Source organism: Bos indicus, chromosome X (genome assembly GCF_029378745.1).
Source record: "Bos indicus isolate NIAB-ARS_2022 breed Sahiwal x Tharparkar chromosome X, NIAB-ARS_B.indTharparkar_mat_pri_1.0, whole genome shotgun sequence".
NCBI classification, from domain to species: domain Eukaryota; kingdom Metazoa; phylum Chordata; class Mammalia; order Artiodactyla; family Bovidae; genus Bos; species Bos indicus.
In genome coordinates this window covers 17,535,636-17,562,802 of record NC_091789.1, presented here as the reverse complement: position 1 = coordinate 17,562,802, position 27,167 = coordinate 17,535,636, and the positions used below count along the sequence as shown (strand labels likewise).

General features: G+C 41.6%; 1 protein-coding gene across 1 annotated transcript in view; it reads left to right on the top strand.

Annotated features, from left to right (window-relative positions):
- The window catches only part of GPC3 (glypican 3), a 463,318-nt gene that overhangs the window by 397,062 nt on the left and 39,089 nt on the right, over positions 1–27,167 (top strand). The window contains exon 7 of the mRNA XM_070783773.1: positions 5,104–5,263. Within this exon, the coding sequence (XP_070639874.1) occupies positions 5,104–5,263 (160 nt within the window). The remainder of the gene's footprint in view (positions 1–5,103; positions 5,264–27,167) is intronic.

Below are 27,167 nucleotides of genomic sequence, written 5' to 3'. Positions count from 1 at the left end.
AGGTGATTCAGATGGAAATTGAAGACTCACTCTATGGTACATAAAAATGTACACACCATTTGACCCAGTAATCCTACTAATGGGAAACTAAGGAAATAATCCAAAATATGGAAAGAACTATTGAATACTCCTGATGATCCATCTTTATTTATAGGCGCAAAAGATCTAGAAGTAATGTAATATTTTCAAAATTAGGAAAATGGTTAGGTAGATTTTGGTAGATCCCTGGAGGGCACTGTGTAGGTGTTTTAAACACATTTGAAGTATTACATTGATCACATTTATTCATTACAACAAATCTAGAAGACAGGCATTTCCCTCATTTTACAGATGAGGACATTGTGGTTTAGGGAGATTAAGCAGCAAAGTTAGTAGTGGAAGAAAAGAAGTTAATAAGGGGGAAAGCCAGGATTCTAACCCGAGTCACTCTAAATTCTAAAATGCAAGTTCAACTGTGTAAAAATACAGCCATTAGAAACAAACCCTACCCTCGAAAACCAAACACTGGTTCTTAAAGTTTGGAAATTGGAATTTCTCCCTTATATCCCTTTCTTTCATCTTTCTATTTTAATACTTACATAATGAAAATATGACATCATAAAATAAAAACTGATTGTATATTTAAGCAACTGTGAAAGTTTCATGTGAGTCAACAGAGTAGCAAGGAGGGTAGAAAATGGAAAAAGCTGCGCAGTGGAAAGGTCTCGTGTACTTCTCGCTAGGGCCGGCCAAATGATGCAAGGCAGAAATGTCAGGTTTCGCGAATGTTTCAGTGGGGTCGTGGAGCAAAATCATCAGACCAGTGTTTTAATAAGATCGTTTACATTACTAATCATTATTCTGAGCCCTGGCTTTTAAAAAGCTAATAGGATATTGTCCTTTGAAAATGGCAAACAGTTAATCAAAAGCATTAGGCACCTAAAGTTAACTGTACAAGGTCCTCATAACTTTCCTTTCATAAAGTGAGCATTCAGTCTGGAAGACATTGTAAAGAGTGACAGAGGGAACAAAAAGGTCAATATTGTGAATTGTAATTAGCTGATTTGATTTCTATGCCAAATTCCAGGCTGTACTAAATCCACAGTCCTCACTGGCAGCTCCTCATCTCTGACACATTACCCTTCTTTCAACACTCTGGCGCTTCAGAGTCTTTTAAGACTTTTGCATTAACATTAGCTTTCTAGGTTTGGATTGGTTTTGTTAATGTGTGAGGGTTAGGCTCATCAGCAACGTGTATGTAATATGGTTGGAAAGTGTGCTATAACCCTTCTTCAATGCTGAAGTTGTCACCCAAGTGGGAGTAATTTAAGAACTAAAGAAGTAATTTCACTGGCAAAGTTTTAAAGTTTTTTTTTTAATTGCACTTTAAAAAAAAAAAACTGAAATACCAGAGAATACTGGAGGCATTGTACACGAGGTTGGAAAACAGCCTCTCAAAGATTAGCTACAGATCTCAGCCAGGGTCATCCAAAAGCCTTTAGCTATTCATTTACAAGTTTTTCTATAATTCATCTGTGCTTTGGCTTTCTCTTTTTTTATGAGGTTGTGGAAGTAGCTCTTAGAGAATTAAATATGCCATGCCACTTCCTTTTGCTTCAGTTCAGTGCTATTGAGTGCCTATCATGTGCCAGGGGCTTCCCTGGTAGCTCAGTGGTAAAGAGCCCGCCTGCCAATGCAGAAGATGAGGGTTCGATCCCTGGGTCAGGAAAATCCCCTGGAGGAGGAAATGGCAACCCATTCCAGTATTCTTGCCTGGAGAATCCCATGGACAGAGAAGCCTGGAAAGCTACAGTCCATGGGGTCACAAAAGAGTTGGCTACAACTTAGTGACTCAACGACAACTATGTGCCAGACACTGCCTTCAATGGTATGGGGTTCAAAGATAAATAAGGCATTCACTGTCTGCTGGTGGAGTGAAGCCACATGTACAATAAATAATACCAGGTTGCATTCATAAAGTGCTGTTTGGGAGGTACAGATACAGGGAGCAGTGCTGGAAGAGGGAAAGGGAGAATTATAATGAGCATCTGTGGTGGCCAAGAAGGCTTTATTAAGGAAGTGACATTTGAACTTGGCTTGAAAGGATGGAGTGCTTTCAATCGACGGAAATGAAAACAACTCACATTAGGTGCTCAATTAATGTTTGCTGAAGGGATTAATAAAAGGCACAGATGTGAGATGTGCTTGAGAAATAGCAAGTCCACAAGGCTGTATCTAACCACAGATTCCCCTTATGTGAACAGTTCTAATTCAGGTAATCTGTGACATACATGAAAGATGTATTTTTCAAAATTGGCCTTAAAACGTGTATGTCAAAAGCAGTTTTCCCGTACATTTCATAATGGTAATGGAAGAAATTAGGGTGGTTTGGTCAAACTGAAATGACATCGTCTAGGTAGTAGTAGTTAAATAGTTAATGAACCCTGGTAGTCCATGAAACCCAAGGACCCACACAGTCAAAATGACTTGCACAACAATACTAAATGTTATTTGCCTTTTCACTGTGCTGATATTTGCACTGATGGTACAGAAGCAATAGTGAGAACAACTGTCAGTACCGCAGTATGAATCAAGGCAGTGACACCAAATTGTACTCGAAATCATTACACTTGCAGGAAAATAAAAGGCACTCCACTTAAGAATATCATTGCTAAAGCAGTACAAATGATTAATATATTAAACCTTAACAATTGAGTGTACTTTAAAAAATACATTCTGTGTTATGACATTTGACTTACGTGTAAGGTACTTATGCTACAAACTCAGTTGATATGTGTCTGAAGGAAAAGCATTTGTGAGATTATTTAAGCCATGAGCTAAATTAGCCTGTTTTACTGACTGACAAACTATGGTTATGCAGGCTTGAGTATTTGTTAGACATTTTATTTGAAAGGAACAAAGAGAGCCTGACAGTTAAAGGAAATACTGACAGTGTTTGTTGCCAAGGATAAAATTCAAACTTTAAAGAGTAAATTAAAATTTTGGAAAACTTGTATCTACCACCATGACCCTGAGAGCTTCCCAATGCTTCAGAGACTTTTTAAATGAGATTGGAGGTGATGTTAATGAATGTGATTTTTAAAATATCATATAATGAAAGGTGTCAACATTTGGGAGACCTGCAGAGCTCAGTGAACCAATATTTTCCAGATGATCTGTGCATGATGAGACAAAATGGGTAAAAGGCCCATTCAAAATTCAAAACATACTAATGGATTTTAATGTAACATAACATGGAAAGTTTACTTATATGGTTTCATATTCAACATTGCAAGTAAGCTTTTTCACTTGTTGAGTTTTTATGTAGTTTCAATGAAAAATATCCAGAATTATCTGAAAAGGCTACTCTTAATAAAATACTTCTGTCTTTTCCCATTACATACCTGTGAGAGGCTGGATTTTCTGCAAATGTTTCAACTGAAACAACATATAACAACAGATTGAAGGGAGAAGTAGATACGTTAATCCAGGTATCATATGAAGCTAGATATTAAAGATACTTGCAAAAATGTCAAACTATGCCAGCCTTCCTTCTAATGGGTTTATGTCAGGGGAAAATATATTTCTTTTTCATTAAAAATGCTATTTATGTTAACATGTTATGGGATTTTTATTTGTTATGTTTTTAAATATTCCTTTTAATTTCTCAGTTGTAATTTCTGAGATGGTAATGTTGATAGATACAACTGTATAATCAAAAGTTCCATGATATTCCCAATAAGAGTATAAAGGGGTCCTGAAATCTAAATGTTAGAGAACTGCTGGTCTGGCTTATCCCAGCCTTTGTGTCTGTATTATACGTTTAGATGTGTAGGATGGGGGAAAGGGTAGAGAAGGAAATGTGTTTAGAGTTTGATGGTGGAGATGGTGCTGGAGTAGATGATAGAGGGGTTGGCTTCACTGATACCATTAGAGGCTGTTGCCCAGGAAAGAGCCAGCTTTTTATTGTGGATTTTTCTTTCTTTGCTTAGAAAGGGAAACAAACCTGCAGAGTCACATTTCTCTATGGTATATAGCTTGTTCCAAGTAGATCATGGCGTAACAGCTAAATCACAGGTGGAGAGCAGAAAAGTATATTTTGCAGGGACAGTGAACACAGACAGTGAAAGCCACGGAAACCAAAATGTGCCTGTGTAAATATGCAGCATTTCTTTTCTTGGATACTTGTTCTGCAGTTGCGAAAGTCTCACTTTCTGCATATCCACATCTTTTGTTGTCCACTATTTAAAAATAGGAGGTGGATTGATATTTAGGACTAAACATGGATGGTGGGGCAGAAGCTACAGTAGGAACAGAGGGTATTGGAATACAGCCTTGGAGAGAGAGGGTGAGGAAAAGTAAAATTGCCCTCAGAAGACCACTCATGCTGTGAGCTGGGCTTCTGAGTCTGTGGTGAGACTTTTGGGAGTGGAAGTCACCCTAAAATTAAAAAGGCATCGACTGTGTGACTGAAAGGCCAGATACTGCAGAGCAAAACAGGCATGCCTCTTATTAGGTATATGATCTACAATAAAGCAGAATGAATCTCAAAGCATCTTATGGAAACTGTAGAAGATGGAGATATTTTTTAAAGTTTTTCAAGTGGTCAGGGCATAGTATGAAACAATTAATTATAAGTATTCATCTAAATGTGTATAAAATGTCACTGCCATTTTCTTCATGTGGTGGGATGCATTTGCTGATTTAATTAGGTGAATGTAAATATAGATCTAGTGGGCTTTCACAGGCATCTTTTCTGAACTTGGTGTTCTCTCAGCCTATAAATATGCTTTGCCTATCATGACTTAGTTCCTCATCAGTGACTTCTCCTCCCACGGAGGCTGAAGACATGGGAAAGTTCTGATACAATACTCATTCTGGCTACTGATGGTGGAAGTAGAGTGGAAGAGTGGAGAATCATGTCAAATGCTATGGAAAGGTCCAGAAGTATGCAGCTCTAAAGAGTATAAGCAATGTATGTCTATGTAAAGTTTGAAAATGATTTTTAAAACTTTCTGTGTAGCTCTTTTTCACATTTTAAAATGCTTCCCGTTAAAAACACACTGTCTTAGACCTACCTGAGAAATATAAAAAGTTGCTGCAATCCTGGTTGTTTTCTTTCAGCTCCTGAGGACCATGTCTGTACCCAAAGGCAGAGTTCTGGATAAAAACCTTGATGAGGAAGGGCTTGAAAGTGGAGACTGTGGCGATGATGAAGATGAGTGCATCGGAGGCTCTGGTGATGGAATGATGAAAGTGAAGAACCAGCTCCGCTTCCTTGCGGGTAAGTGATTAGTGCTGGTTCAAATCTGAGCTAAAGTGGTGATGCTTGGGAATTAAATACCAATTGAATCTGCTCTTTCTAACTTCCCTAAAATCTCTGTAACACACAATGCCATCAAGGAAAGGTGACACTTTAGAAAAATGAAGTTTTCAGGTAGCTTTTTAAAACTTCTCTGGACCTAAAAGGGTAACTTCCTGTTTTTCATTGTCTAAAATGAACTGACCTAAATCAGTTGGCTTTGTTTCCTACTGGAAATTTCCTTGGTTCTTCTCAGTTATAAAAAGAGGTGCTAAAAGAAATGCAATCTTGAGAGCCTAGTGAAAAACCAATGATGGGGTAACTTTCAAAGAAAAGATATTAGGTGACCTTCCCCTCTGAGAATGGCATATTGGTTTTTTTCCAGTAGTAGTTTAATACTGATAGGCTATGCTACATAACTGTACAGCTACCTGAAAACAAGGAGAAGAAAAATAGAGAGCTGATGCCGCCAAGAAGGCAAACAGCCATAACAAAAAATATTTCTTCACAAGCTACATTTGTATCTGTTCGCCCAATGTTCAAAATGCTTTCGTATGGATAGGCATTCTTGTTTCCATTTATACAGAGAGATAAAGTAGTATATGACTACAAGAAAATTGGGGCTCAGAGAAGAAATGAGATTCATCTAAATGAAAGAGCTAGAAATCCAACTTGGGTCTTAAGACTTCTGGTGTCTGTTCTTCTGCAATGCACAGCCTTCTCCTTGAAATCCTATTGCCTGTGGCCTCTGAGACCCTACAAGCTCCTCTTTCTGTTGCAGCCTCTTTCCTTCCCTATTTCTTTCTAATGCTGTCCTGAAACTGAATCTCTTCTTAAGCTTCTATGTTTTCTCACTTCTCCAGAGAAAATACGTATCTTATCTACTTTGGCTATTTCATTTTTTAAAATGATTTCTGTAAGTTCTTTTTTTTTTTTTTTATTCTGGCAAAAAAAATCTAACATGAAATCTACCCTCTTAACAAACTTTTTAAAATCATTTCTTTTTTTTGACTGTACCAAGTCTTTAATTGCCACGCATAAGAATTTTGATCTTCATTGTGGCGTGTAGGATCTTGAGTTGCAGCATGTGAACCCTTTGTTGTGGGATAGGATCTAGTTCCCTGACCAGGGTTGGAACCTGGGCCCCCTGCCTTGGGAGCACAGTCTTAGCCACTGGACCATCAGGGAAGTCCCTCATAACAAACTTTTAAGTGTACAGTATTGTTATTAATAATAATTATTAGATTGTACAGCACATCTCTAGACTTCTTCATTTGTATGATTGAAAATCTGTCCCCATTAAACACTAACTTCCCTTTCCCCCTCCCTCAGTCCCTGGCACCAGCATTTGACTTTCTGCATCTATGAGTTTGGCTACTTCACTCCCTCATAGAAGCGGAGTCACATAGCCCTTCTGTGACTGGTTTATTTCACCCAGCATGATGTCCTCAAGTTTCATCCACATTGTAGTGTATGACTACATGATTTCCCTCTTCTTAAGGCTAAATAATGTTCCACTGTATGCCTGTCCATGATTACTTTATTCCTTTAGCCATCAGTGGACATTTAGGCTGTTTCTACCTCTTGGCTGTGTGGTTAATGCTGCCGTGATCATTCTTTAAGTATTATACCACTGTGGGGATAACTCATAAAATCATTACCTCCAGTCTTCACTGGTCTCCTGAGCTACCTTCCCAGATCTCCAGCTACTTACTAGCTTTCTTCCTGACTTTCCCACCATTACCCCTAAGTCTATGTATCATAAATCAAACTTAACAATGGACCATCTCAAACTGGTTCCTCCCTTAATATCATTATTTTTCTAATGCCGCTACCATTATCCCAGTCTCTGAGGCTTAAAACTGAAGTCATCTTTGACTCGTCTCCCTTGCCTTTCATATATAGTTGGGCACCAAATCTCTGTAGATGATTTATAATTTTTTTCCTGCTTCTCTCACGGTTTCCTTTCTATCCTCCTTTCCTCACATCCCCCACCCCTGCCTATGGTAATATCACATTGTAAGTGGTCTCCAGGCTTCTAGGATAAGCCAGGAGTATTGAGAGCCTTAGGCTAACAGATTAGAGAACAAAGAATCAGAGACCCAGGCAGAAGATTCCACCAAATTCACCTTGTACAGCTGCCAGGTTAATCTTTCTAAAGCGTCTCCTACCTCTTCCTAGCTCAGCTCCTTTCATCCTGTCCCCATTGCCTAGAGGGTTATGCTCAGACTCCTTAGCAGAGTTCTGAGGGCTTTCTGGTCTAGCCTAAAGTATCCTTCCAGTGTCACTTCCCACCACTAGCCCCACAGCAACCCTACACTTCGGAAAGAACAAACCATACTCATCCCCCAGGAGCATGAATTGACATACTGTGCTTATTCCTGTCTTCAAATGTTCCCCACATTTATTTCTATGTACATACCCTTTTATTTTCTATTGAATTATACCCATCCCTAAAAATGCATTTCAAGTATTATGCAGTGAAAATATTTTTAGGGGTCGAGTAAACTTGTATTTGAATTCTGGCTCTATTCCTTATGAGCTAGCAGGACCTGGGTCAGTTCTTAGCCTCCTAGCTAAATCTCCATCCCCTTATCCATCAAAAGGGGCTCCATTTGATCCATCCATCATTAAGCAACTAGTTCAGGATCAAACCAAGGGAAAAAGTTTGTGAAGCATCTGTCCCAGTATCTGCAACATACTGGATGCTCTGTAATTGTTTGTTTCCTTCAATGAAATCTTTCACAACCATCTCATTGCATACTTATCTCTGCCCTCTGAATTACTAAAACAAATTCTGCCAATTCATTCAAGAAATAGTCTGCACTGTCTCCCAAGTTCCATTCCTAAGGCATAACATGGTCACTCAGAGCCTGGCATCCTACAGAAAGAATGTTGAGTACACATAATAAGTAAAACTCATAGAAGGTTTTGTTTATTGGACACTTAGCATGCTGCAAGTGCTGTGCCAGAAATTCACACACATTGCCTCATGTCATTTTCACAACACCACTATTATTATTCCCACTTTACAGATGAGAAAACTGATGCTGGAAGAGGTAGGGTAATTTGCTTAAGGTCATGCAGTGGCTAAGGTCAGAGTCACGATTCAGAGTCAGGCAGTCAGCTTTCAGAGGCCATTTATTGGACAAATCTGCTTTGCATTTTGCTCCCCCCGAAAAGCTTGTGGTCAGCTAAAGGCTGCTTAGATGACTCAGCAAACTAGTAACTGGTCCCCATGCTGATCCTTAGTACACACCACTGTTCGTGTTTCTCCAGAAGTCCCTGTTTATCCCTCCTCTTGCTCTCCTGCCCAGAAGCCACTTCCCTATCCATTTCAAAGTGCAATTCCCCAATTCCATGGTGACTTAACTTTTTTAAAGAGTGTTTGGTGTGGGACCTTGTCAAGGGCCTTTTCAAAATATAAATAGATTACATCTACTGGTTTTCCTTTGTCCAAATGCACATTTATCCTCTCAAAGAATTCTAGTCAGTTAGTTAGGCATGATTAACCCTAAGTGCTTTGTCAACTGTAAAATGCTACACAAATGGTGGTTAATTTAATGTACAGAAAAAATGATGCTTTACTCCCAATAGGGTACACTTGCCTAAACATGTTCAGTGAGCCTACCTGCCTGGAGTTCCTTGAGTCCCCTTTGAAATGCTTCTCATGAAGAGGAGACTCACTGGCAATCTGCCAGGCTCGTGGCACAATAGCTATTAGGAATAACAAGCTATACACTTTGGTCAGCTATTACACAGTTTTACCCCAAATCTGGGTAGATGCCATCTGACCCTGGTGATACATCAACATCCACTTGGTCAGCTAGACTTGGAACACTGTGTGCGGTCACCTCTGTCTCTTTTAGAGCTTCCAAATTCCTTCCTTTAAAAGACAACTTGAAAATAAAAAACAAGGCTCAGAGTATGTTCAGACTCTCTCCTGTCTCCCTTCTGTCCCCGAACAGTTCTTTTGCACTCTGACCAGCAAGCAGTCCTACTGGCTGCTCTCCCTGGCTCACTTATTCCCAGCTTTTGATGCACTGGAGGAAGTGCAGGACACGGAGCTTCTATTCTTGGCTTTGCTTCCAACTCCCATGTGTCCCGGGACAAGCTTCTGCCTCTTTTGAGAAGTCAGTTTCTCCATTTGTAAAATGAAGAGAATGCCCAGGCATCTCTCGCTGGCCATGCTAGTGCCAACAGTCTGTGATGATGTTGGCTTTAGTCCCTGGCAACATGCTTACCGGAGTCTTTCAGGGACACCTTCTTCATGCAGATTCCCTGTGTTTTGTTCTTCTCCTGAGCTATTTACACATTAAAACAGATCTTATTTTCTCTATACTAGCTCCTTTGACTGTCCCAGTCAGACAAGCCAGGCTTCTTACCAAGGGCTGCCCACGCCTGGCCCTCGGCACACTTGTAGGCCAGGATGCTCATAAGAAGTTCTGAGCAGTAACCAGGCCTTCTGAGCTATATTCACTTTTAAAAGTCTTCATCGTAAAGTTTCCCAAGTGCTCTCTTTTTTCCTATAATTCTTCTTCCTGAATTTGGAGTCTGACCCTTCTTTCCGATTGTTGGATTTAATTGCTGCTGAGATGACCACTAAACGATGTCTTCTTACCCACGGTTACAGCTGACCTATTCCTTTCACTTCTCAAAACAAGGCTAAAATGTTTTCCTTTTGGAGGGTTACCTCTTTTCTCAGCCTGTTTCATAGTGTTGTGGCCATTAAATAAAATAATCCATGCAAAGCACTTGGCACAGGGTCTGGACCTAGTAAACACTCCAAAAATGTTGCCTACTGTTAAAGCACCTGGTGTGTTGCTGTTGCTACTGACCTATGGGAACTCCAAGAGCCTGCAAATGTAGATCAGAATTAATCGCCTTATTTTTTGGTTTATTTAAGACCCATAAATGGCAACTAAAGCCAGGTAAGTGACATTCTGCAATCTCCCCTTACCCCATGTTACTCCAAGTGGGGTCCATGGAGCAACAGTATCTGTATCAGCTGGGAGCTTGTTAGAAATGCAGGATCTTAGGCCCCACCTCAAGACCTACTGAATCAGGAGGTCATATTAACACAATTCCTAGGTGATTTGTTTAGTCGTTACCACTTTCTAATTGAACTCTTGTGGCATTTAGGCTTAATACTTGAAGCATCCCAGAAGCCACTAACCTGTCCCTGCATTGAGCTAAGTACTCTAAGGAATATGAGAGAGGCCCAAGGCCCATCATCTCTGTGATAGGTTAGGATACTTCGGTTCTAGTCCTAGCATATTTACTACAGTGGGACCTTGAGCAAGTTATGTAGCTGCTCTGAGCCTCAGTTTCTCTAGCTATAAAATGGGGATAATCATACTTGCCTACCTCAATGGGTGGTTGTGAAAATCAAAGGTGATAATAAGCGTGAAAGTGCTTTGTAACCTATGAAGCTCTACAAATATTTATAACAACCAGAGGACTGTTATTATTATTCCAAAGTCTCTGGAAGCTCTTTGGCTTTCTCAGCAACCCTAGTTCAGCATGTATTTTCTGAAAAGATTGAATTTAACGCATGAGTTATAAAGCACTCGCATTGAACACCCATGTTCAGACTCCCTTCCAAAGATAGATCATCCATGATGGACCTGGTGCAATAAGATGACTGTTTTGTTGCCAGGTTGCCATCAGCATTGTTCCTAGTTTTTGGCCTTGTCAAAGCTCTTATTGTAAGCTGTTTGGGTAGCTGGCAACTCGCAGAGCTTTGGCTGGGGCTGAGCCCTGAGAAGCTTTGCAAGCTCTGGCCATGTGTCCCTGGCCAAGACATGATGACTAAGCATCTTAAGCATCTGCTTCCTGTCCGCCAAGTCTCACCCACAGAGAAAACACACACACATGCCCATGCGCACACATGTACACACACACACACATACGTAGGTGTGCACATGTGCATACCTGCTGTTGGAAACACAATTGAAATTTATGCTCACAGAAAACCTCCCAGCAAGAAGTACCTGTCTCAGAGACATCTGTGTTAGCACTCCCTCACCCCTGTGTCTCCTGGACCTCTTCTTGCTCCAGCTTGTGCTGTTCTGTGGGTACAGCCAAAGCATGCTGGCGAGCCTAACATCTTTGTAACAGCGAGTCAGAAAACAAAGAGGCTCTTGTCTCAAGCTGGGCCAAAGAATGGATACTGCAAAAGCTGATTTCTTTGGATGAGGAAAGCAGAAACAGACCATAGAATATAGGAACATTCCTTGTGGCTCCCTGGGAGGCAGAGGGGCTTCAGCTGCTTGGTGGCAGCGTGAGGAGAACAGTCCATGGAACATACCTCGGGCCTAGGACTTGAACCAGCCCTAGAGCCAAAGGGCAGTCTCCTGCCATACTCAGCCAGTGTTTCTTGTGGAGATATTTGCCCTCAAGAAACATGCAGTCTCTTCATGTCAGTGTGAGGACTGAAAAAAGAAAACTTGACACTTGTTCCCTGACTGGAAGGGAAGGTGAATCCAAGTCTCAGTAGGTCCCTTCTGCCATTCCTCTCTGTCTTCCCCAGCTGTTGGGAGGGACAGAAGCTGGCTGCTTCCCCACCCCTTCCAGTCACCCCTTCCCAGCAGTTCTGGAGAGAAGCTGTGAGCCCCATGAGTCTCTGCACCTCATAGTCCCTCCCTACAGTTACTTTACAATCTGGAAGCAAAAGAACAATGACTCTCCTCTTGCTAAAAACAGAGATTAGAAAATATTTTTAAGCCAATGATTTTCATTCTTTTTTGTTTTTTAAGTGGATGTAGCCTTATACTCCGATTCCTAACACGCTTGTGCACATAGAATAAGGGAAGGATGCTTCAGTGGCTTAAACTGTTCTTCTGAACTGTCAAATCAAACCCTCATAAATGTGGGCTGGTAGTCACGTGTAAGTCATTGACTTGGTGAAAAGGGTAAAATTAATGGAGGAACTCTAAAATGGGCCTTTGATCATGGGTAACATCTGCAAAATTTTCACACTTTAGAACAAATCATATTGCCTGCTGAAGAATGAGTACAGGGTTTGTAGGAGAATGAAATGTCCTCGGATATTTTTAATGGGGAAGTGATCAAGTCCTGTTCAGAGCTCAAAATATATGCGGATTTCTACTGCCCTGCTGGTAACAAGTCCAGGAATAGATTATGGCAGTGTTCCCACAATGTATTCTACAGTTTGAATAACCTGATCTCACTTCCTTTGCACTCCTTGGAAAGCCAGCAGTCAGATCTCTGGCACTTATGTTGAAGGTTGCTAACCACTAAGTGCACTTCCGAAATTCTCAGCTAGGATCCTGTAGTGACTCCCTTCAGCCTTCTTCCTTGGGATATCAGTCCCTCAACCATGAGATCTCAGCATAAGTGGACCCCCTGTCATTTACCCTGGGAGGTAGGTCCCATCTGATGGGTGATCGGGACACTCTCCTACCCTTAGGCTGCTGAAGCTTGAGATATCACGGGAAGGAGGGCATTTCATCTATGGGGTCAGACAAACTGAGTCTCAGTTCTGCTCTATTACCTCCCAGTGTTGGACAAAGTCACTCAACTCCTCTGAGCCTCATATTCCTCATATGCAAAAATAATAAAGTATTTCCTGATCTGCCCACTTCATAAGGAATTGAATGAAACACATGTGATAATGAATATAAAAATCCTTTATAAAGCAATTACCCATTTAGGGTAACATTATTAATATTATTTGGTACCATGGGGTCATAATTGAATTTTATTCATCAAAAGCCTACAGCTAAAATAAGAATAATAAAATAATAAATTAAATTCCCAATGTTCTGGCCAACAAATTTCACTATAATGTGCTCTCTCTTTTTTTCATCCCCAGGGTAGCATTTTCAGTTGCTCATTAACTTGTTTTTAGCCCAGTAAGAAGGTATTTAAACAGTGACAAATATGTCTGCTGAGTTGTGCAAATAACCAGTCACAAAAGTAGTAGTCACGTACATCTTGAAAGAATCTCAGCTAGTTATGTTTTGTTTTCTTTGGTGTTAGTGGGGCAGTCAGGGCAGGGGAGGACAATGAGTTGGGTAGGGTCATGAAAGGGCCCCTGATTCTTTCCATTCTATCTTGCTCTTAGCTACAAGCAATCTGCTTTCATGCCTTGATCTTCTCTTTTAGAGATCAAATGCCATAGGGAAGCTGAAGGAACCAAAGCTCACTATAATAGCACTTTTCTCCCAGACACAGACCAGGTGGTTCAGGCTAATACATGGACAAGACAGCCATTCCCACCTCACCCCAGAGCTTTGTGCAGTTCCCGTGGCTCACGCAGAGGGATCTGGATGCAAACTTACATAGTGACATTACCAGCCAACTGAGTAAGTGTACCCAGAAAGGGGCCATCCCCACGCCTTAGTGTTGACTAGGGAATTACTTCAGGTAAGCTGGTGGAAGATGAGAATAAGGAAAGGTAAAAACTAAAGTTACCGTCTTGTTATTTTAAAGGACATATGCTGAGGTTCACGTTTGTGGGTCTACTGCCCTCTGAACCATTAGGTCATGAGGCTTTTATCAGGGGAAATGCTATAATGCTTCTGCTTATTGGTAGACCTTCCATACAACTGTAAGAATTGGGGGAGTGTTGGGGATAGTGTGAGCAATTTGTGACCATTGTATTATATTTTGTCATCAATTTTCAAATGAAAAGGAAACAGTTGACTATATGAATGTGGCTAAATGGGGTGATTGATTCCCCTGGAGGAAGCCATGTTGGCCACTTGAGTGACAGCCTCAACTAATTGCTGTGATCTAGTGTGACTAGAAAGGAATAGGAGGGGGAGGTTCAATACTTACTAGTAGAAAAGAAAGAGCAGAACCAGCAGGAAAGGGGCCAGCCCAGAGCCTCCACCTGAGCTGACAGATAGAAGTGAAGGGATCCTCACTTCATCCCCAAGGGATCTGGGAGCACCAGAAAGAGAGATTCAATGTCTAATCAAACCTGAGTGATGGCCCTACATTCCCCTGATGGACGATAGACTCTAGAGGGAGCCAAATCAGAGGACCCCAGGGGAGCAAGGAATCATGAGCCTGCAGAACAAGGGAGAAGCTGAGAGCACGTGGTGAGCACAGTCCCAGGGGCTGCAGGTGGAGATTAGATATGAAGCCAGGCTGAGGTCCCATTCTTAGAGGAGGGACTCAGAGTCATCAGCTGCCTTACAATCACTGGCCTTCCACAAAACCCCTGAAACTACACGCATTGCACAAGTGCGCACACATATTATCAAGTCTCTTTCCAATTCAGACAGTGCTGTCTGTTAACTTTGTTAATATGGCGAAAAGAATAGAGGTACAGCTATCACCTCTTTCTTCCTCTTATTTGCCTGTGCCAGGGACAGGAGAGTTCCAGTTTCCTTTGGTAGGAATGACGTTACTGGCAGTTTTTGTTGTTAGTCTTTCTGAAAGGAAATCTTCTTACAGGCCCTGCCTACGTACACACCTGTACAAGAGATGTTTAATGATCCAGAAAAATGATCCAAAGCACTACTGGTTTTTGATGTTTCTAAATAGACTGACTTACTGCCTTTTGATTTTTTTAAAACAATCCTAATGGATATGGGTGATGGTAAATAAAACCTTTAAAGATAAGAATGGGAATACCTGTGCAGACAGAATCTTAATTTGTAGCTCATTGGTGGACTTAAGCACTAATATAATTAGCAAGTAAACAAAAATGGAGTCAAGGCTAGTCTGCAAATTCTGGTGTCTGAGAACAGTCTGTTAGACCAGGGGGCAATCTCATTAGCACATTCAGGATGGCTTTCCGAGTGAAGTGGTTTCTTTGATTAATGACGTGCCTCTCAGAGGTTAGAAAGCAAGTCTTGGTCATCAGCAATCAGTCGCCAACCTCTGCTTCCTTCTCCTGCCTTGCCCCACAGTTGTCATTCAGTAGGTGTTTGATAAATACTTCAGTTATCCATGGGCAAGGTTTACTTGTCAGCATTTGCTTCTCTTTGCATCCTGCTTGGTAGCTTTCACGCGCTCTGCTTCTTTCATTGTGTGTGTGTGCTCGGTCGCTTCAGTCATGTCTGACTCTGTGCGACCCCATGGACTGTAGTCCGCCAGGCTCCTCTGTCCATGGGATTCTCCCGGCAAGAATACTGGAGTGGGTTGTCATGCCCTCCTCCAGAGGATCTTCCTGACCTAGGGATCAAACCCAAGTCTTATGTCTCCTGCATTGGCAGGCGGGTTCTTTACCACTAGCACCTCCTGGGAAGCTTCTTTCATTAGCTTCCTCAAAGTATCCTCCTAGCAATGGAAGTTGTGAGCCAAGAGACAAGAGATCCCTCTTCCAGTCAACACCTGGATAGGGCCTCCTGTGAGGGGCCTATCCCTCAGGCCCTATACCTATCCCACAGTGTATCCACACTGTGTGAGACATTGTGAGTCTGTAGCCTTGAGTGCATCCTGAAGAGAGTGAGCAGGATGGAGAAGAATCTGCAAACAGGGTCAGTGAAAGGACAACTGAAAAAAAGTCCCAACGTTCAGTCTCTACAAGAGGAGAATTAGGGGGCTTCCCTGGTGGCTCAGATGGTAAAGCGTCTGCCTGCAATGCGGGAGACCTGGGTTCGATTCTTGGGTCGGGAAGATCCCCTGGAGAAGGAAATGGCAATCCACTCCAGCACTCTTGCCTGGAAAATCCCATGGACGGAGGAGCCTGGTAGGCTACAGTCCATGGGGTCGCAAAGAGTCGGACACAACTGAGCAACTTCACTTTCACTTTCTACTATTTAGAGGTCTTGCATATGGAAGATGAGAATAGATCTAGAACCAATACTTGGAATTTATAAGGAAATATATTTTGGCTGACAAAAAGGTTAAACTTTCCACTTTAAGCAATTCTTCAGTGGAATGGATTGCTCTAGGAAATCAGCTTCCTGACTCTGGAGGTGTTTGACTAGAGAGTGAGTAACCATGTATCTGAAGCTGAAGCTCCAGTACTTTGGCCACCTGATGCAAAGAGCTGAGATGCTGGGAATGATTGAAAGCAAAAGGAGAAGGGCGTGGCAGAGGATGAGATGGTTGAACGGCATCATCGACTCAGTAGACATGAGTTTGAGCAAACTCTGGAAGATAATGAAGGACAGGGAAGCCTGGCGTGCTGCCATCCATGGGGTCACAGAGTCGGACACGACTGAGTGAATGAACAACCATATATCAGAAACATTGGCTTGGTGTGAGGGTAGAGTGGAATATCAGAGAATGGATAGACACCTACATTAGGGGCTGTTGACTTCCATGGTCCTGAATAGCTCTGAGATGCTGTGGTTTTATGATGCAGACATGTAAGTAGAACAAAAGAGAACCAAGTTGTTGGAGCAAACCAATGAGGCAATTTTTCAGGCTCCAGGAAAGAAAGAGGAGTGGAGAAGAGATTTTCTGGTTGTATTTGAGCACCTGTCACCAATTATGATTTTCTGCAACTATTTTCCTAAGCAAACGGATCCTTACAAATGGCAGACTCTTCCAGGGAGCAATTCTCTTCAACATCCTGTCTGTCACTCACAGCCTCTAGATTTGTTTTACTACTATGAGAATCCAGTTCTAATTTCTCCCCAATTATTTCCAGGCTTGTAGCTTCCTGCCTCATGTTAGAAAAGCAAACTGGGATACGGACTCTCCTCCAGTTACAATTCTTTATCCTTAATGGCTGAATGGTCAATATCAAGGCTGTCCAGTCCACCCTTATCTCCTCCACTACTCTCTCCCTTCCAACTCTGGCCTCAAAGAATAGGCCAGTACATTCAGGTTCTCTAGTGAAGAACCAGAGTATTTTTTTAGTTTGCTTTTTTGTTGCAATTGTTGTTCCTCCCAAATCTATCATGGACCAATACTTTTGTATGACATAATAAAAGGAAATGATAAAAAGGCCTACAAAAATAAAAGCCACAGTTTTTAATTATGAGACTCAGCAGACCTAAAAAATTTCTCTGTCAAATTGCTGTAAAGATGTCTAAGTGCTTATTGCAACTTCTGGACTTACGTCCTCGAAGACTGGCAGTAAAGAGCAGCAGACCCCACTCTGAGCCGGAAGAAGTAACCCGCTATCTGTTTCTGCCTTGGATCGCTCCCTACCCTTGGACCCAGAGATGGAATAGACTCAAGCAGCAGTCTAGATGGAGGTGGGGGCAGTGGGGTACCGCTGCTGGCTTGCACTGGCTCACATGAGCCAACTGTTCTTTTCAGAATTTTCATGACTCAGTTGTTTAAAATAGCCATTATTAAAAATTAAATTCTATATAGCTATAATTATATTCTATTAAAAACAAGCCATTTAAAATTCATCAGATCCTGGTTATTTTAGTAGTTTTACCATTGTTGTTGTTCAGTCACTCAGTCACGTCTGACTCTTTGCGACCCCATGAACTGCAGCATGCCAGGCTTCCCTGTCTTTCATTATCTCCCGGAGTTTGCTCAAACTCATGTCCATTGATTCGGTGATGTTATCTAACCATCTCATCCTCTGCCACTCCCTTCTTCTCTTGCCATCAATCTTTCCCAGCATTAGGGTCTTTTCCAATGAGTTGGCTCTTCATATCAGGTGACCAAAGTATTGGAGCTTCAGCTTCAGCATCAGTCTTTCCGATGAATATTCAGGGTTGGATTCCTTTAGAATTGACTGGTTTGATATTCTCTATGCCTTTTTGACATTATCTGTGTCTCCTTGTGCCTGAGTGGTAGAAGTACTCTATACTCTTCCCAACTATCATTAGCTTGAAATTGACCATGACAGAAATATTTACACCCCAGAAATCACTGAAAACTACAAATGAGGGCTTGACTTATTGGTTTGTTGATTGTCTAGAATCTAGAGTCAAGAAAGTGATGGAAAAAAATGTTAGCAGTGCAGATTAAACTTTAAATCGGGTTGTCTCTGTAGCTATTTTGTTGCGAATAAATAGCACAATACATCGAGAAACTATTCTTCCACTATTTGAAAACTATTATCCAATTTAGCAGAAAAGTCACTCCTGTCATTGATAAAGGAGTGATGTTCCCACATAAGTCTTTGTTATTTCATTTTTGTCCTGTTCCTTAATGTAAACCAATATATCAAGCAGTGTTCTTGCAGGAACTACACTTGCTTGTCAATTGCAACCTTGGCCTGGCTACAGATGCCAGAGTCTGGCAAGAGTCAGTGAAAGCATTTTATGAAAACCAACTGGCTTTTTTTGGAGTTTAAAGAATATTGATAGATTTTATGATATGTAAATTGTATGACCCACATCCTTTATTCCAACAAAATTTAAAATAAGCCAACATGCATGCTTTTTTTTTTTTTTTGAGAGAGAGCCAGTTATTAAACATTTACCAGCACATCATGGGGTAAAGGGAGTGCTTTGAAAGATTATTTTCCTTCCTTCAACCTTAAAGTTTCTAGGCTTGAATCAATAGCTCTTTCTACCACAAGTGGGAGAAAATTTCTCTCTTCCAAAGTTATGCTGGCAAATGAAAGAGCCCCTCATTTTCAGTTAGTCTGAAATCTAAGATGCCTTTGGAATTCCTTAGGAATCCTAGAATTGGAAACTTGGAAACTATTAACCAGATGCATAAAGTTTTTTTTTTTTTTCTTCCTCAAAAGCCCTTATTCCCTGTTGAGGTTGATGGACTGCCATTGAAATCTCTCTGCTAACCAATGGAAATCTCTTCAGCTCCCTCCCAAATCTAGATGGGAGTCTTGTAGACCAGCTCATGGGGCACCAAAGCAAGGCCCACTTTCAGAGCTGAGTCTCCCTATATCGGCGGGTATTAAGACAAATGAATGCCGTGTGCTGGGATTAGCCCTGGTTTCACAGACTGAGAGTGGAACTCCTAATATCAGGTTACATTTTGTTGGCTTGGTAATAATTTTTTTAACCACCAACCATATGGGCAGAGGTTGGAAGGAAAGCTAAATTTGGAACACACCCCCACTCTCCCTTTTAACATTTCTTTCTTGTTTGTGCCGGGAGGCAACATGTTACTCATACTCACATTAACAGCACTGGTTGCTATAGGACTGAGGAATGAGATTCTCCCAAAATGCAGTTGGAGCAGGGTATTGGAGATTTTCGACCCAAGTACGCAGTAGTGCAGTCAGAACGTCTGTGCTCTGCTTCTGCAGATTTCTGAACGTGTCTGTGCACACAGCACTAGAAGACTAAATCAATAATGAAAGGATTTCATGTCTATTGGCTCATAAATGCTTTATCATTTTTAGTTGACATCCAGAGATAGCACTTTTCTGCCCTAATATCTTTCTGACTCAGGCGTTTTAGAGCATGGAGCCATGAATTCTCTCTCCGTTTAGTTTTTTATGTTCTGGCTTTCCTTCTCCCCATCCGCCACTTCATGAAGATGGATTAGGTTTTGGTAGTGGTAATGATTTGGGCAGTATCTGTAGAAATTATGCACATTTCAGTTCCAGGGCTTTCTCAACCTGAATACATAAGGCATACTTGAGCCTAAAACAGGAGTTTTAGCGTCTCAAAGGAATTTAGAATCAGATTCAGTTTAAGGAATGGAAATTAGTCTACCTTCCTTCAAGGAGCTGTTGTAGTCTCCCTACGATGGCAATTTGAGGTCAGAAGGGCATTCTTCTTGCTGTCCCTGGATTCCAGGAAACAATGAGAAGTCCTGAAGCCAGATCTCACAGCCCAGCCTCCTCCTCTAATCTTGTCTCCCGCTAATCCCTACCCCACCCTATGTTCCAACTACTTTGAATTTCTCGCTGTTCCTGAACTTGCTGTTCTGCTCTTTAAGGCCTGCCTGAGCCTTTATAAATCCCTGTCTTTGCGACACACATAAAGCACTTAGCTCAGTGTGTGCCCCTCGGTGGGTTCTAATAATTGTTGGCTGTTAATACTCTGCACATGCTGGTTTTTGAGCCCAGAAAAGTTTCCCCTTCTTTACCTTTAAAACTCAGCTCAGATGTGCCTTCCTCCACAGTGAATCTTTGCCCTCGGCAGAGTGCTTTGTTTTGTTAATACCCATTCTAGCCATTATGAGCTTGAAGTCAGGTGATGGCCAGTGCCCGACACATCACCGGTGCTCAGTAAGTTTTGGTCGCGTGACCCTGGCCATACAGCTATGAATAAGCACAGTACCTGCCCATGTAAGCACCTAGTCCAGTCGGGAGCATGGGGGACAGACACTGAACTAGATAATTATGATGTGATGTGATTAAGGTACGGATTGCTATATGCACATGGGGTTGTGGAAACACAAAGGAAAAGCTTCAAACCCAGACAGGGTGGTCAGAAAGTAAGCTGAATCTTAAAACGATGTGTAAGAGTCAGGGGAAAGGTGGAAGGCATTGCAAGGCAGGAGGATAATATGAGAAAAGACATGGAGGTGAGAAAGAGCATGGTGGTTCTGGGAACAATATGCAGCATGATGGGCCACAGCAAAGAGAGGCGAGAGGTGAGGCCAGAAGATTAGTTAGGGTCAGAGCATGAAAGCCTTCTCTGCCTTGTTAAGGAGCTTGGCCTTGATCCTATAGCAGGGTCTATAAATTCACAACATATGGGTCATCAGCCTCCCCACCCCCACCCCTCTCATGGCAGACATTGATAATCAATCACAGCACCCCATTCCACTGGGTCCAGATGTGACCTCATAATCCTTCTCAACGTACTACTGCAGGGCACACCACCCAGAGATCAGAGGTGGCACTCTGGTTGGCTGGTGTAAGATTTTCCACGTGTGTGTATATGAAGGTTGAGAGTTTGGGAGAGTATGAGTTACGGGAGAATTATGACATGGTCAGACTTGCATTTTGGAAATCTCTATGCACATTAAAAAGAAGAATCAACAGAGCCCAATTGTTTAGATGTGGCAAGATGAAGAAGAAAGAGTAGTCAAGAACCAGATGATTGTTCCTTCGTTGGGCAACTGGACAGATCCCAGTGCCATTCAGAGACAGCATGAAGGAGGTAGTGATAGATTTGGCATGATAACAAGAGCTCACTTTTTTTGAGTGTTTACTATATACTGAGTAATGTTTTCAGCATTTTCTGTGAAGCAATTGATTTTATCCTCCCAACAACCCTGTGGGGTAGGTACCATTATTATTTCTGTTTTGCAGATAAAGAAACTGCACAGAGAGGTGTAAAATATTAAAAACCTAACAAAATCAGTGGCACTAAGAGAGATCATTAGGGCAAGAAAAGCTGAAAATACATCACTGAGTCATTTGGATGAATATAAAGAGAGCCAGTCAAGTCACCAGGCACCCGTGCTAGGGTTTATCTGTTTGTCTTTAATCTTTTGGAACCCAAAGTATCTATCATTCTTGGAAAAGGACCACTGTGATGAATACAAATCCATCCAGCCTTCAACACATCTGTTCTACTCACAGGGCAGACATCAGTAGGAAATGAACTCAGTCTGTCAGTTCAGATGCTCAGTCACGTCCAACTCTTTGCAGCCCCACGGACTGCAGCACGCCAGGCTTCCCTGTCCTTCACCATTTCCCGGAGCTTGCTCAAACTCATGTCCATTGAGTCGGTGATGCCATCCAACCATCTCATCCTCTGTCGTCCCCTTCTCCTCCTGCCTTCAATCTTTCCCAGCATCAGGGTCTTTTCCAATGAGTCAGTTCTTCACATCAAGTGGCCAAAGTATTGGAGCTTCAGCTTTAGCATCAGTCCTTCCAATGAATAGTCAAGACTGATTTCCTTTAGGATGGACTGGTTGGATCTCCTTGCAGTCCAAGGGACTCTCAAGAGTCTTCTCAAACACCACAGTTCAAAACCATCAATTCTTTAGCACTCAGCTTTCTTTATAGTCCAACTCTCATATCCATACATGATTACTGGAAAAGCCATAGCTTTTACTAGACAGACCTTTGTTGGCAAAGTAATGTCTCTGCTTTTTAATATGCTGTCTAGGTTGGTCAGAGGTTTTATTCCATGGAGCAAGCGACTTTTAATTTCATGAATTCAGTCACCATCTGCAGTGATTTTGGAGTTCAAGAAAATAAAGTCTCTCACTGTTTCCATTGTTTCCCCATCTATTTGCCATGAAGTGATGGGACCAGATGCCATGATCTTGGTTTTCTGAATGCTGAGTTTCAAGCCAGCTTTTTCACTCTGCTCTTTCACTTTCATCAAGAGGCTCTTCAGTTCCTCTTCGCTTTCTTCCGTCAGAGTGGTATCATCTGCATATCTGAGGTTATTGATATTTCTCCCAGCAATTTTGATTCCAGCTTGTGCTTCATCCAGCCCAGCGTTTCACATGATGTACTCTGCATATAAGTTAAACAAGCGGAGTGACAGTATATAGCATTGATGTACTCCTTTCCCAATTTGGAACCAGTCTCTTTTTCCATGTCTGATTCTAACTGTTGCTTCTTGACCTGCATACAGATTTCTCAGGAGGCAGGTAAGGTGGTCTGGTATTCCCATCTTTTGAAGAAGTTTTCACAGTACTGTTGAAGCCTAGCTTAGAGAATTTTGAGCATTACTTTGCTAGCGTGTGAGACGAGTGCAATTGTGTGGTAGTTTAAACATTCTTTGGCATTGCCTTTCTTTGGGATTTGAATGAAAACTGACCTTTTCCAATCCTGTGGCCTCTGCTGATTTTTTTTTATTTCTTTGCATTGATCACTGAGGAAGGCTTTCTTATCTCTCCTTGCTATTATTTGGAACTCTGCATTCAGATGGGTGTATCTTTGCTTATCTCCTTTGCCTTTACCTTCTCTTCTTTTATCAGCTATTTGTAAAAGGCAGGCAGAATGAAATCCACAATCAAAGAAAACTAACCAAACTGATCACATGGACCACAGCCTTGTCTAACTCAATGAAACCATGAGAAATGCCATGTAGGGCCACCCAAGACAGACAGGTCATGGTGGAGAGTTTTGACAAAACATGGTCCACTGGAGAAGGGAATGGCAAAACACTTCAGTATTCTTGCCTTGAGAACCCCATGAGCAGTATGAAAAGGCAAAGAGATAGACACTGAAAGATGAACTCCCCAGGTCAGTAGGTGCCCAATATGCTACTGGAGAAGAGTAGAGAAAGAACTCCAGAAAGAAGGAAGAGACAGAGTCAAAGAGAAAACAACACCCAGTTGTGGATGTGACTGGTAATGGAAGTGAAGTCCGATTCTGTGAAGAACAATATTGCATAGGAATCTGGAATGTTAGGTGCACGAATCAAGGTAAATTGGAAGTGGTCAAACAGAAGATGGCAAGAGCAAACATCGACATATTAGGAATCAGTGAACTAAAATGGACTGGAATGGGCAAACTTAATTCAGATGACCATTTTATCTTCTACTGTGGGCAGGAATCCCTTAGAAGAAATGGAGTAGCCTTCATAGTCAATAAGAGTCCAAAATGCAGTACAATCTCAAAAACGACAGAATGATCTGTTTCTTTCCAAGACAAACCATTCAACATCACAGTAATCCAATTCTTTGCCCCAACCACTAATGCCAAAGAAGCTGAAGTTGAACAGTTCTATGATGACCTACAAACCCTTCTAGAATTAGCACCAAAAAAGATGCCCTTTTCATCATAAGGGACTGGAATGCAAAAGTAGGAAGTCAAGAGATACCTGGAGTAAGAGACAAGTTTGGCCTTGGAGTACAAAATGAAGCAGGGCAAAGGCTAACAGAGTTTTGCCAATCAAACGCACTGGTCATAGCAAACACCCTCTTTCAACAACACAAGAAACAACTCTACACATGGACATCACCAGATGTTCAATACTGAAATCAGATTGATTATAATCTTTGCGGCCAGAGATGAAGAAGGTCTATACAGTCAGCAAAAGCAAGACCAAGAGCTGATTGTGGCTCAGATCATGAACTCCTTATTGCAAAATTCAGACTTAAATTGAATAAAGTAGGGAAACCACTAGACCATTCAGGTATAACCTAAATCAAATCTCTTACAATTTTACAGTGGAAATGACAAATAGGTTCAAGGGATTAGATCTGATAGGGTGCCTGAAGAACTATGAATGGAGCTTCTTGACACTGTACAAGAGGCAGTGATCAAAACCATCCCCAAGAAAAAGAAATGCAAAAAGGAAAGTGAATTAAAACAAGCCTATCCAAATGACGACCTATATGATTTCCAAATGAATCTTCAGAAGCAAAAGGCAAATGAGAAAAGGAAAGATATATCCATTTGAATGCAGAGTTCCAAAGAATAGTGAGGAGAGATAAGAAGACCTTCCTCAGTGATCAGTGCAAAGAAATAGAGGAAAACAATAGAATGGGAAAGACTACAGATCTCTTAAAGAAAATTAAAGATACCAAGGGAAGATGTCATGCAAAGATGGGCACAATAAAAGACAGAAATGTTCTTAATGACCCAGATAACCATGATAGTGTGATCACTCACCTAGAGTCAGACATCCTAGAATGTGAAGTCAAGTGGGCCTTAGGAAGAATCACTACCAACAAAGCTAATGGAGGTGATGGAATTCCAGTTGAGCTATTTAAAATCCTAAAAGATGATGCTGTGAAAGTGCTGCGCTCAATATACCAGCAAATTTGGAAAATTGCAGTGGTCACAGGACTGAAAAGGTCAGTTTTGATTCCAGTCCCAAAGAAAGGCAATGCCAAAGAATGTTTAAACTACCACACAACTGCACTCACCTCACAAGCTAGCAAAGTAATACTCAAAATTCTCTAAGCTAGGCTACAACAGTACGTGAACCGAGAACTTCCAGATGTTCAAGCTGGATTTAGAAAAGGCACGGCAATCAGATATCAAATTGCCAACATCTGTTGGATCATAGAAAAAGCAAGCGAGTTCCAGAAAAACATCTATTTCTGCTTCATTTACTACGTTAAAGCCTTTGACTGTGTGGATCACAACAAACTGTGGAAACTTCTTCAAGAGATGGGAATACCAGACCACCTAACCTGCCTCCTGAGAAATCTGTATGCAGGTCAGGAAGCAACAGTTAGAACTGGACATGGAACAACAGGCTGGTTCCAAATCAGGAAAGAAGTATGTCAAGGCTGTATATTGTCATCCTTCTTTAATTTATGCGCAGAATGCATCATGCAAAATGCTGGGCTGATGAAACAGCCCAGCTGGAACAAGCTGGAATCAAGCTGGAATCAAGATTGCCAGGAAAAATATCAATAACCTCAGATATGCAGATGATACCACCGTTATGGCAGAAAGTGAAGAGGAACTGAAGAGCCTCTTGATGAAAGTGAAAAAGGAGAGTGAAAAAGCTGGCTTAAAACTCAGCATTCAGAAAACCAAGATCATGGCATCTGGTCCCATCACTTCATGGCAAAAAGATGGGGAAACAATGGAATCAGTGACAGACTTTATTTTCTTAGACTCCAAAATCAATGCAGATATTGACTGCAGCCATGAAATTAAAAGATACTTGCTCCTGGAAGAAAAGTTCTGACCAACCTAGACAGCATATTAAAAAGCAGAGACATTACTTTGCCAACAAAGGTCCATCTAGTCAAAGCTATTACTTCTCCAGTAGTCATGTGTGGATATGAGATTTGGACTATAAAGAAAGCTGAGTGCTGAAGAATTGATGGTTTTGAACTGTGGTGTTGGAGAAGACTCTTGAGAGTCCCTTGGACTGCAAGGAGATCCACCAGTCCATCCTAAAGGAGATCAGTCCTGAATATTCATTGGAAGGACTGATACTGAAGCTCCAATACTTTGGCCACCTGTTGGGAAGATCTGACTCATTGGAAAAGACCCTGATGCTGGGAAAGATTGAAGGCAGGAGGAGAAGGGGACAGCAGAGGATGAGAAGGTTGGATGGCATCACTGACTCAATGGACATGAGTTTGAGTAAGCTCCAGGAGTTGGTGATGGACAGGGAAGCCTGGCGTGTTGCAGTCCATCGGGTCACAAAGAACTGGACACAACTGAGTGACTGAACTGAACTGAGTGTTCATAAATTAAAAGAGCAAGATTAGAGGGGTATTGGATTACATCACAATGAATTGTGCTGTGTTTTTCCAATGATTAACCTTTTCTTATTTCAATGATGATATGCAGTGTACATTTGTGTGTGTGTAAATGTATGTATTTGATCCGTTTGTTTAATAACTTCTTGCCTTCTAAAGCACTTTTTCATTCCCCATTAAAGTGTTCTAATCAGGAATCTAATTGCTTTAAGGAATAGGCTATTTCGGTGGGTAATAGATGTGGTGTTGTTTTCATCTTAGCTTCACGTCTGGCTGTCTGGGCTGCATCAGTGGCATAGTGGCAAGCACTTCCAGGAGACAAGGCACTTTGGCCGGGAGGGAAAAAATGTCCTTGTCTAAGACCTGAGCACACAGCTCTGCATTGGTGTCAAATAGTAGTGAGGACTGTGCAGCCTGTATTTCCTGATCCCCAGACCAAGTTGCCTATTAATGCTGAACTCAGATCATGAGACCATAGATGTGCTAATGATTCCAGTGTTGTCTGGAACTTTTTATAGCTACAAGTGTCCATCTTTTGCCTGAACATACCAATCTCATTACCACCTACCTCTCTTTGATCAGATCATTCTTTACATCTGCCTGTGATGCCCTCTGTTCTCCCCTCCAGTACTTAAATCGTCCTCCACAAAACTCATGTTTGATGGCCTCAGCCTTCCATGTCTCTTCCTTTTCCAAAACGCTGGATCCACCATTCTGCACATAACAAAAATCAACTAGAAGATTGTGATTTACAAACAGCTTTCAAATTCATCATCTGATTAAACCCTTCTGACAGTCTTATGTGGTTTTAATATTAGCTTGTGTACAGGAGAAAACTCAGGCTCAGAGAGTTGGATTACTGGCCCAAGGTCAATTCATGGTAAGAACTAGAATTGGAGCCCAGCTCTTTCTGATGACAAAAGCATTTCCATAACTACCTTGCTACATGGCCCAGCACATGTAGCTGATGAATATTTGTTGATGA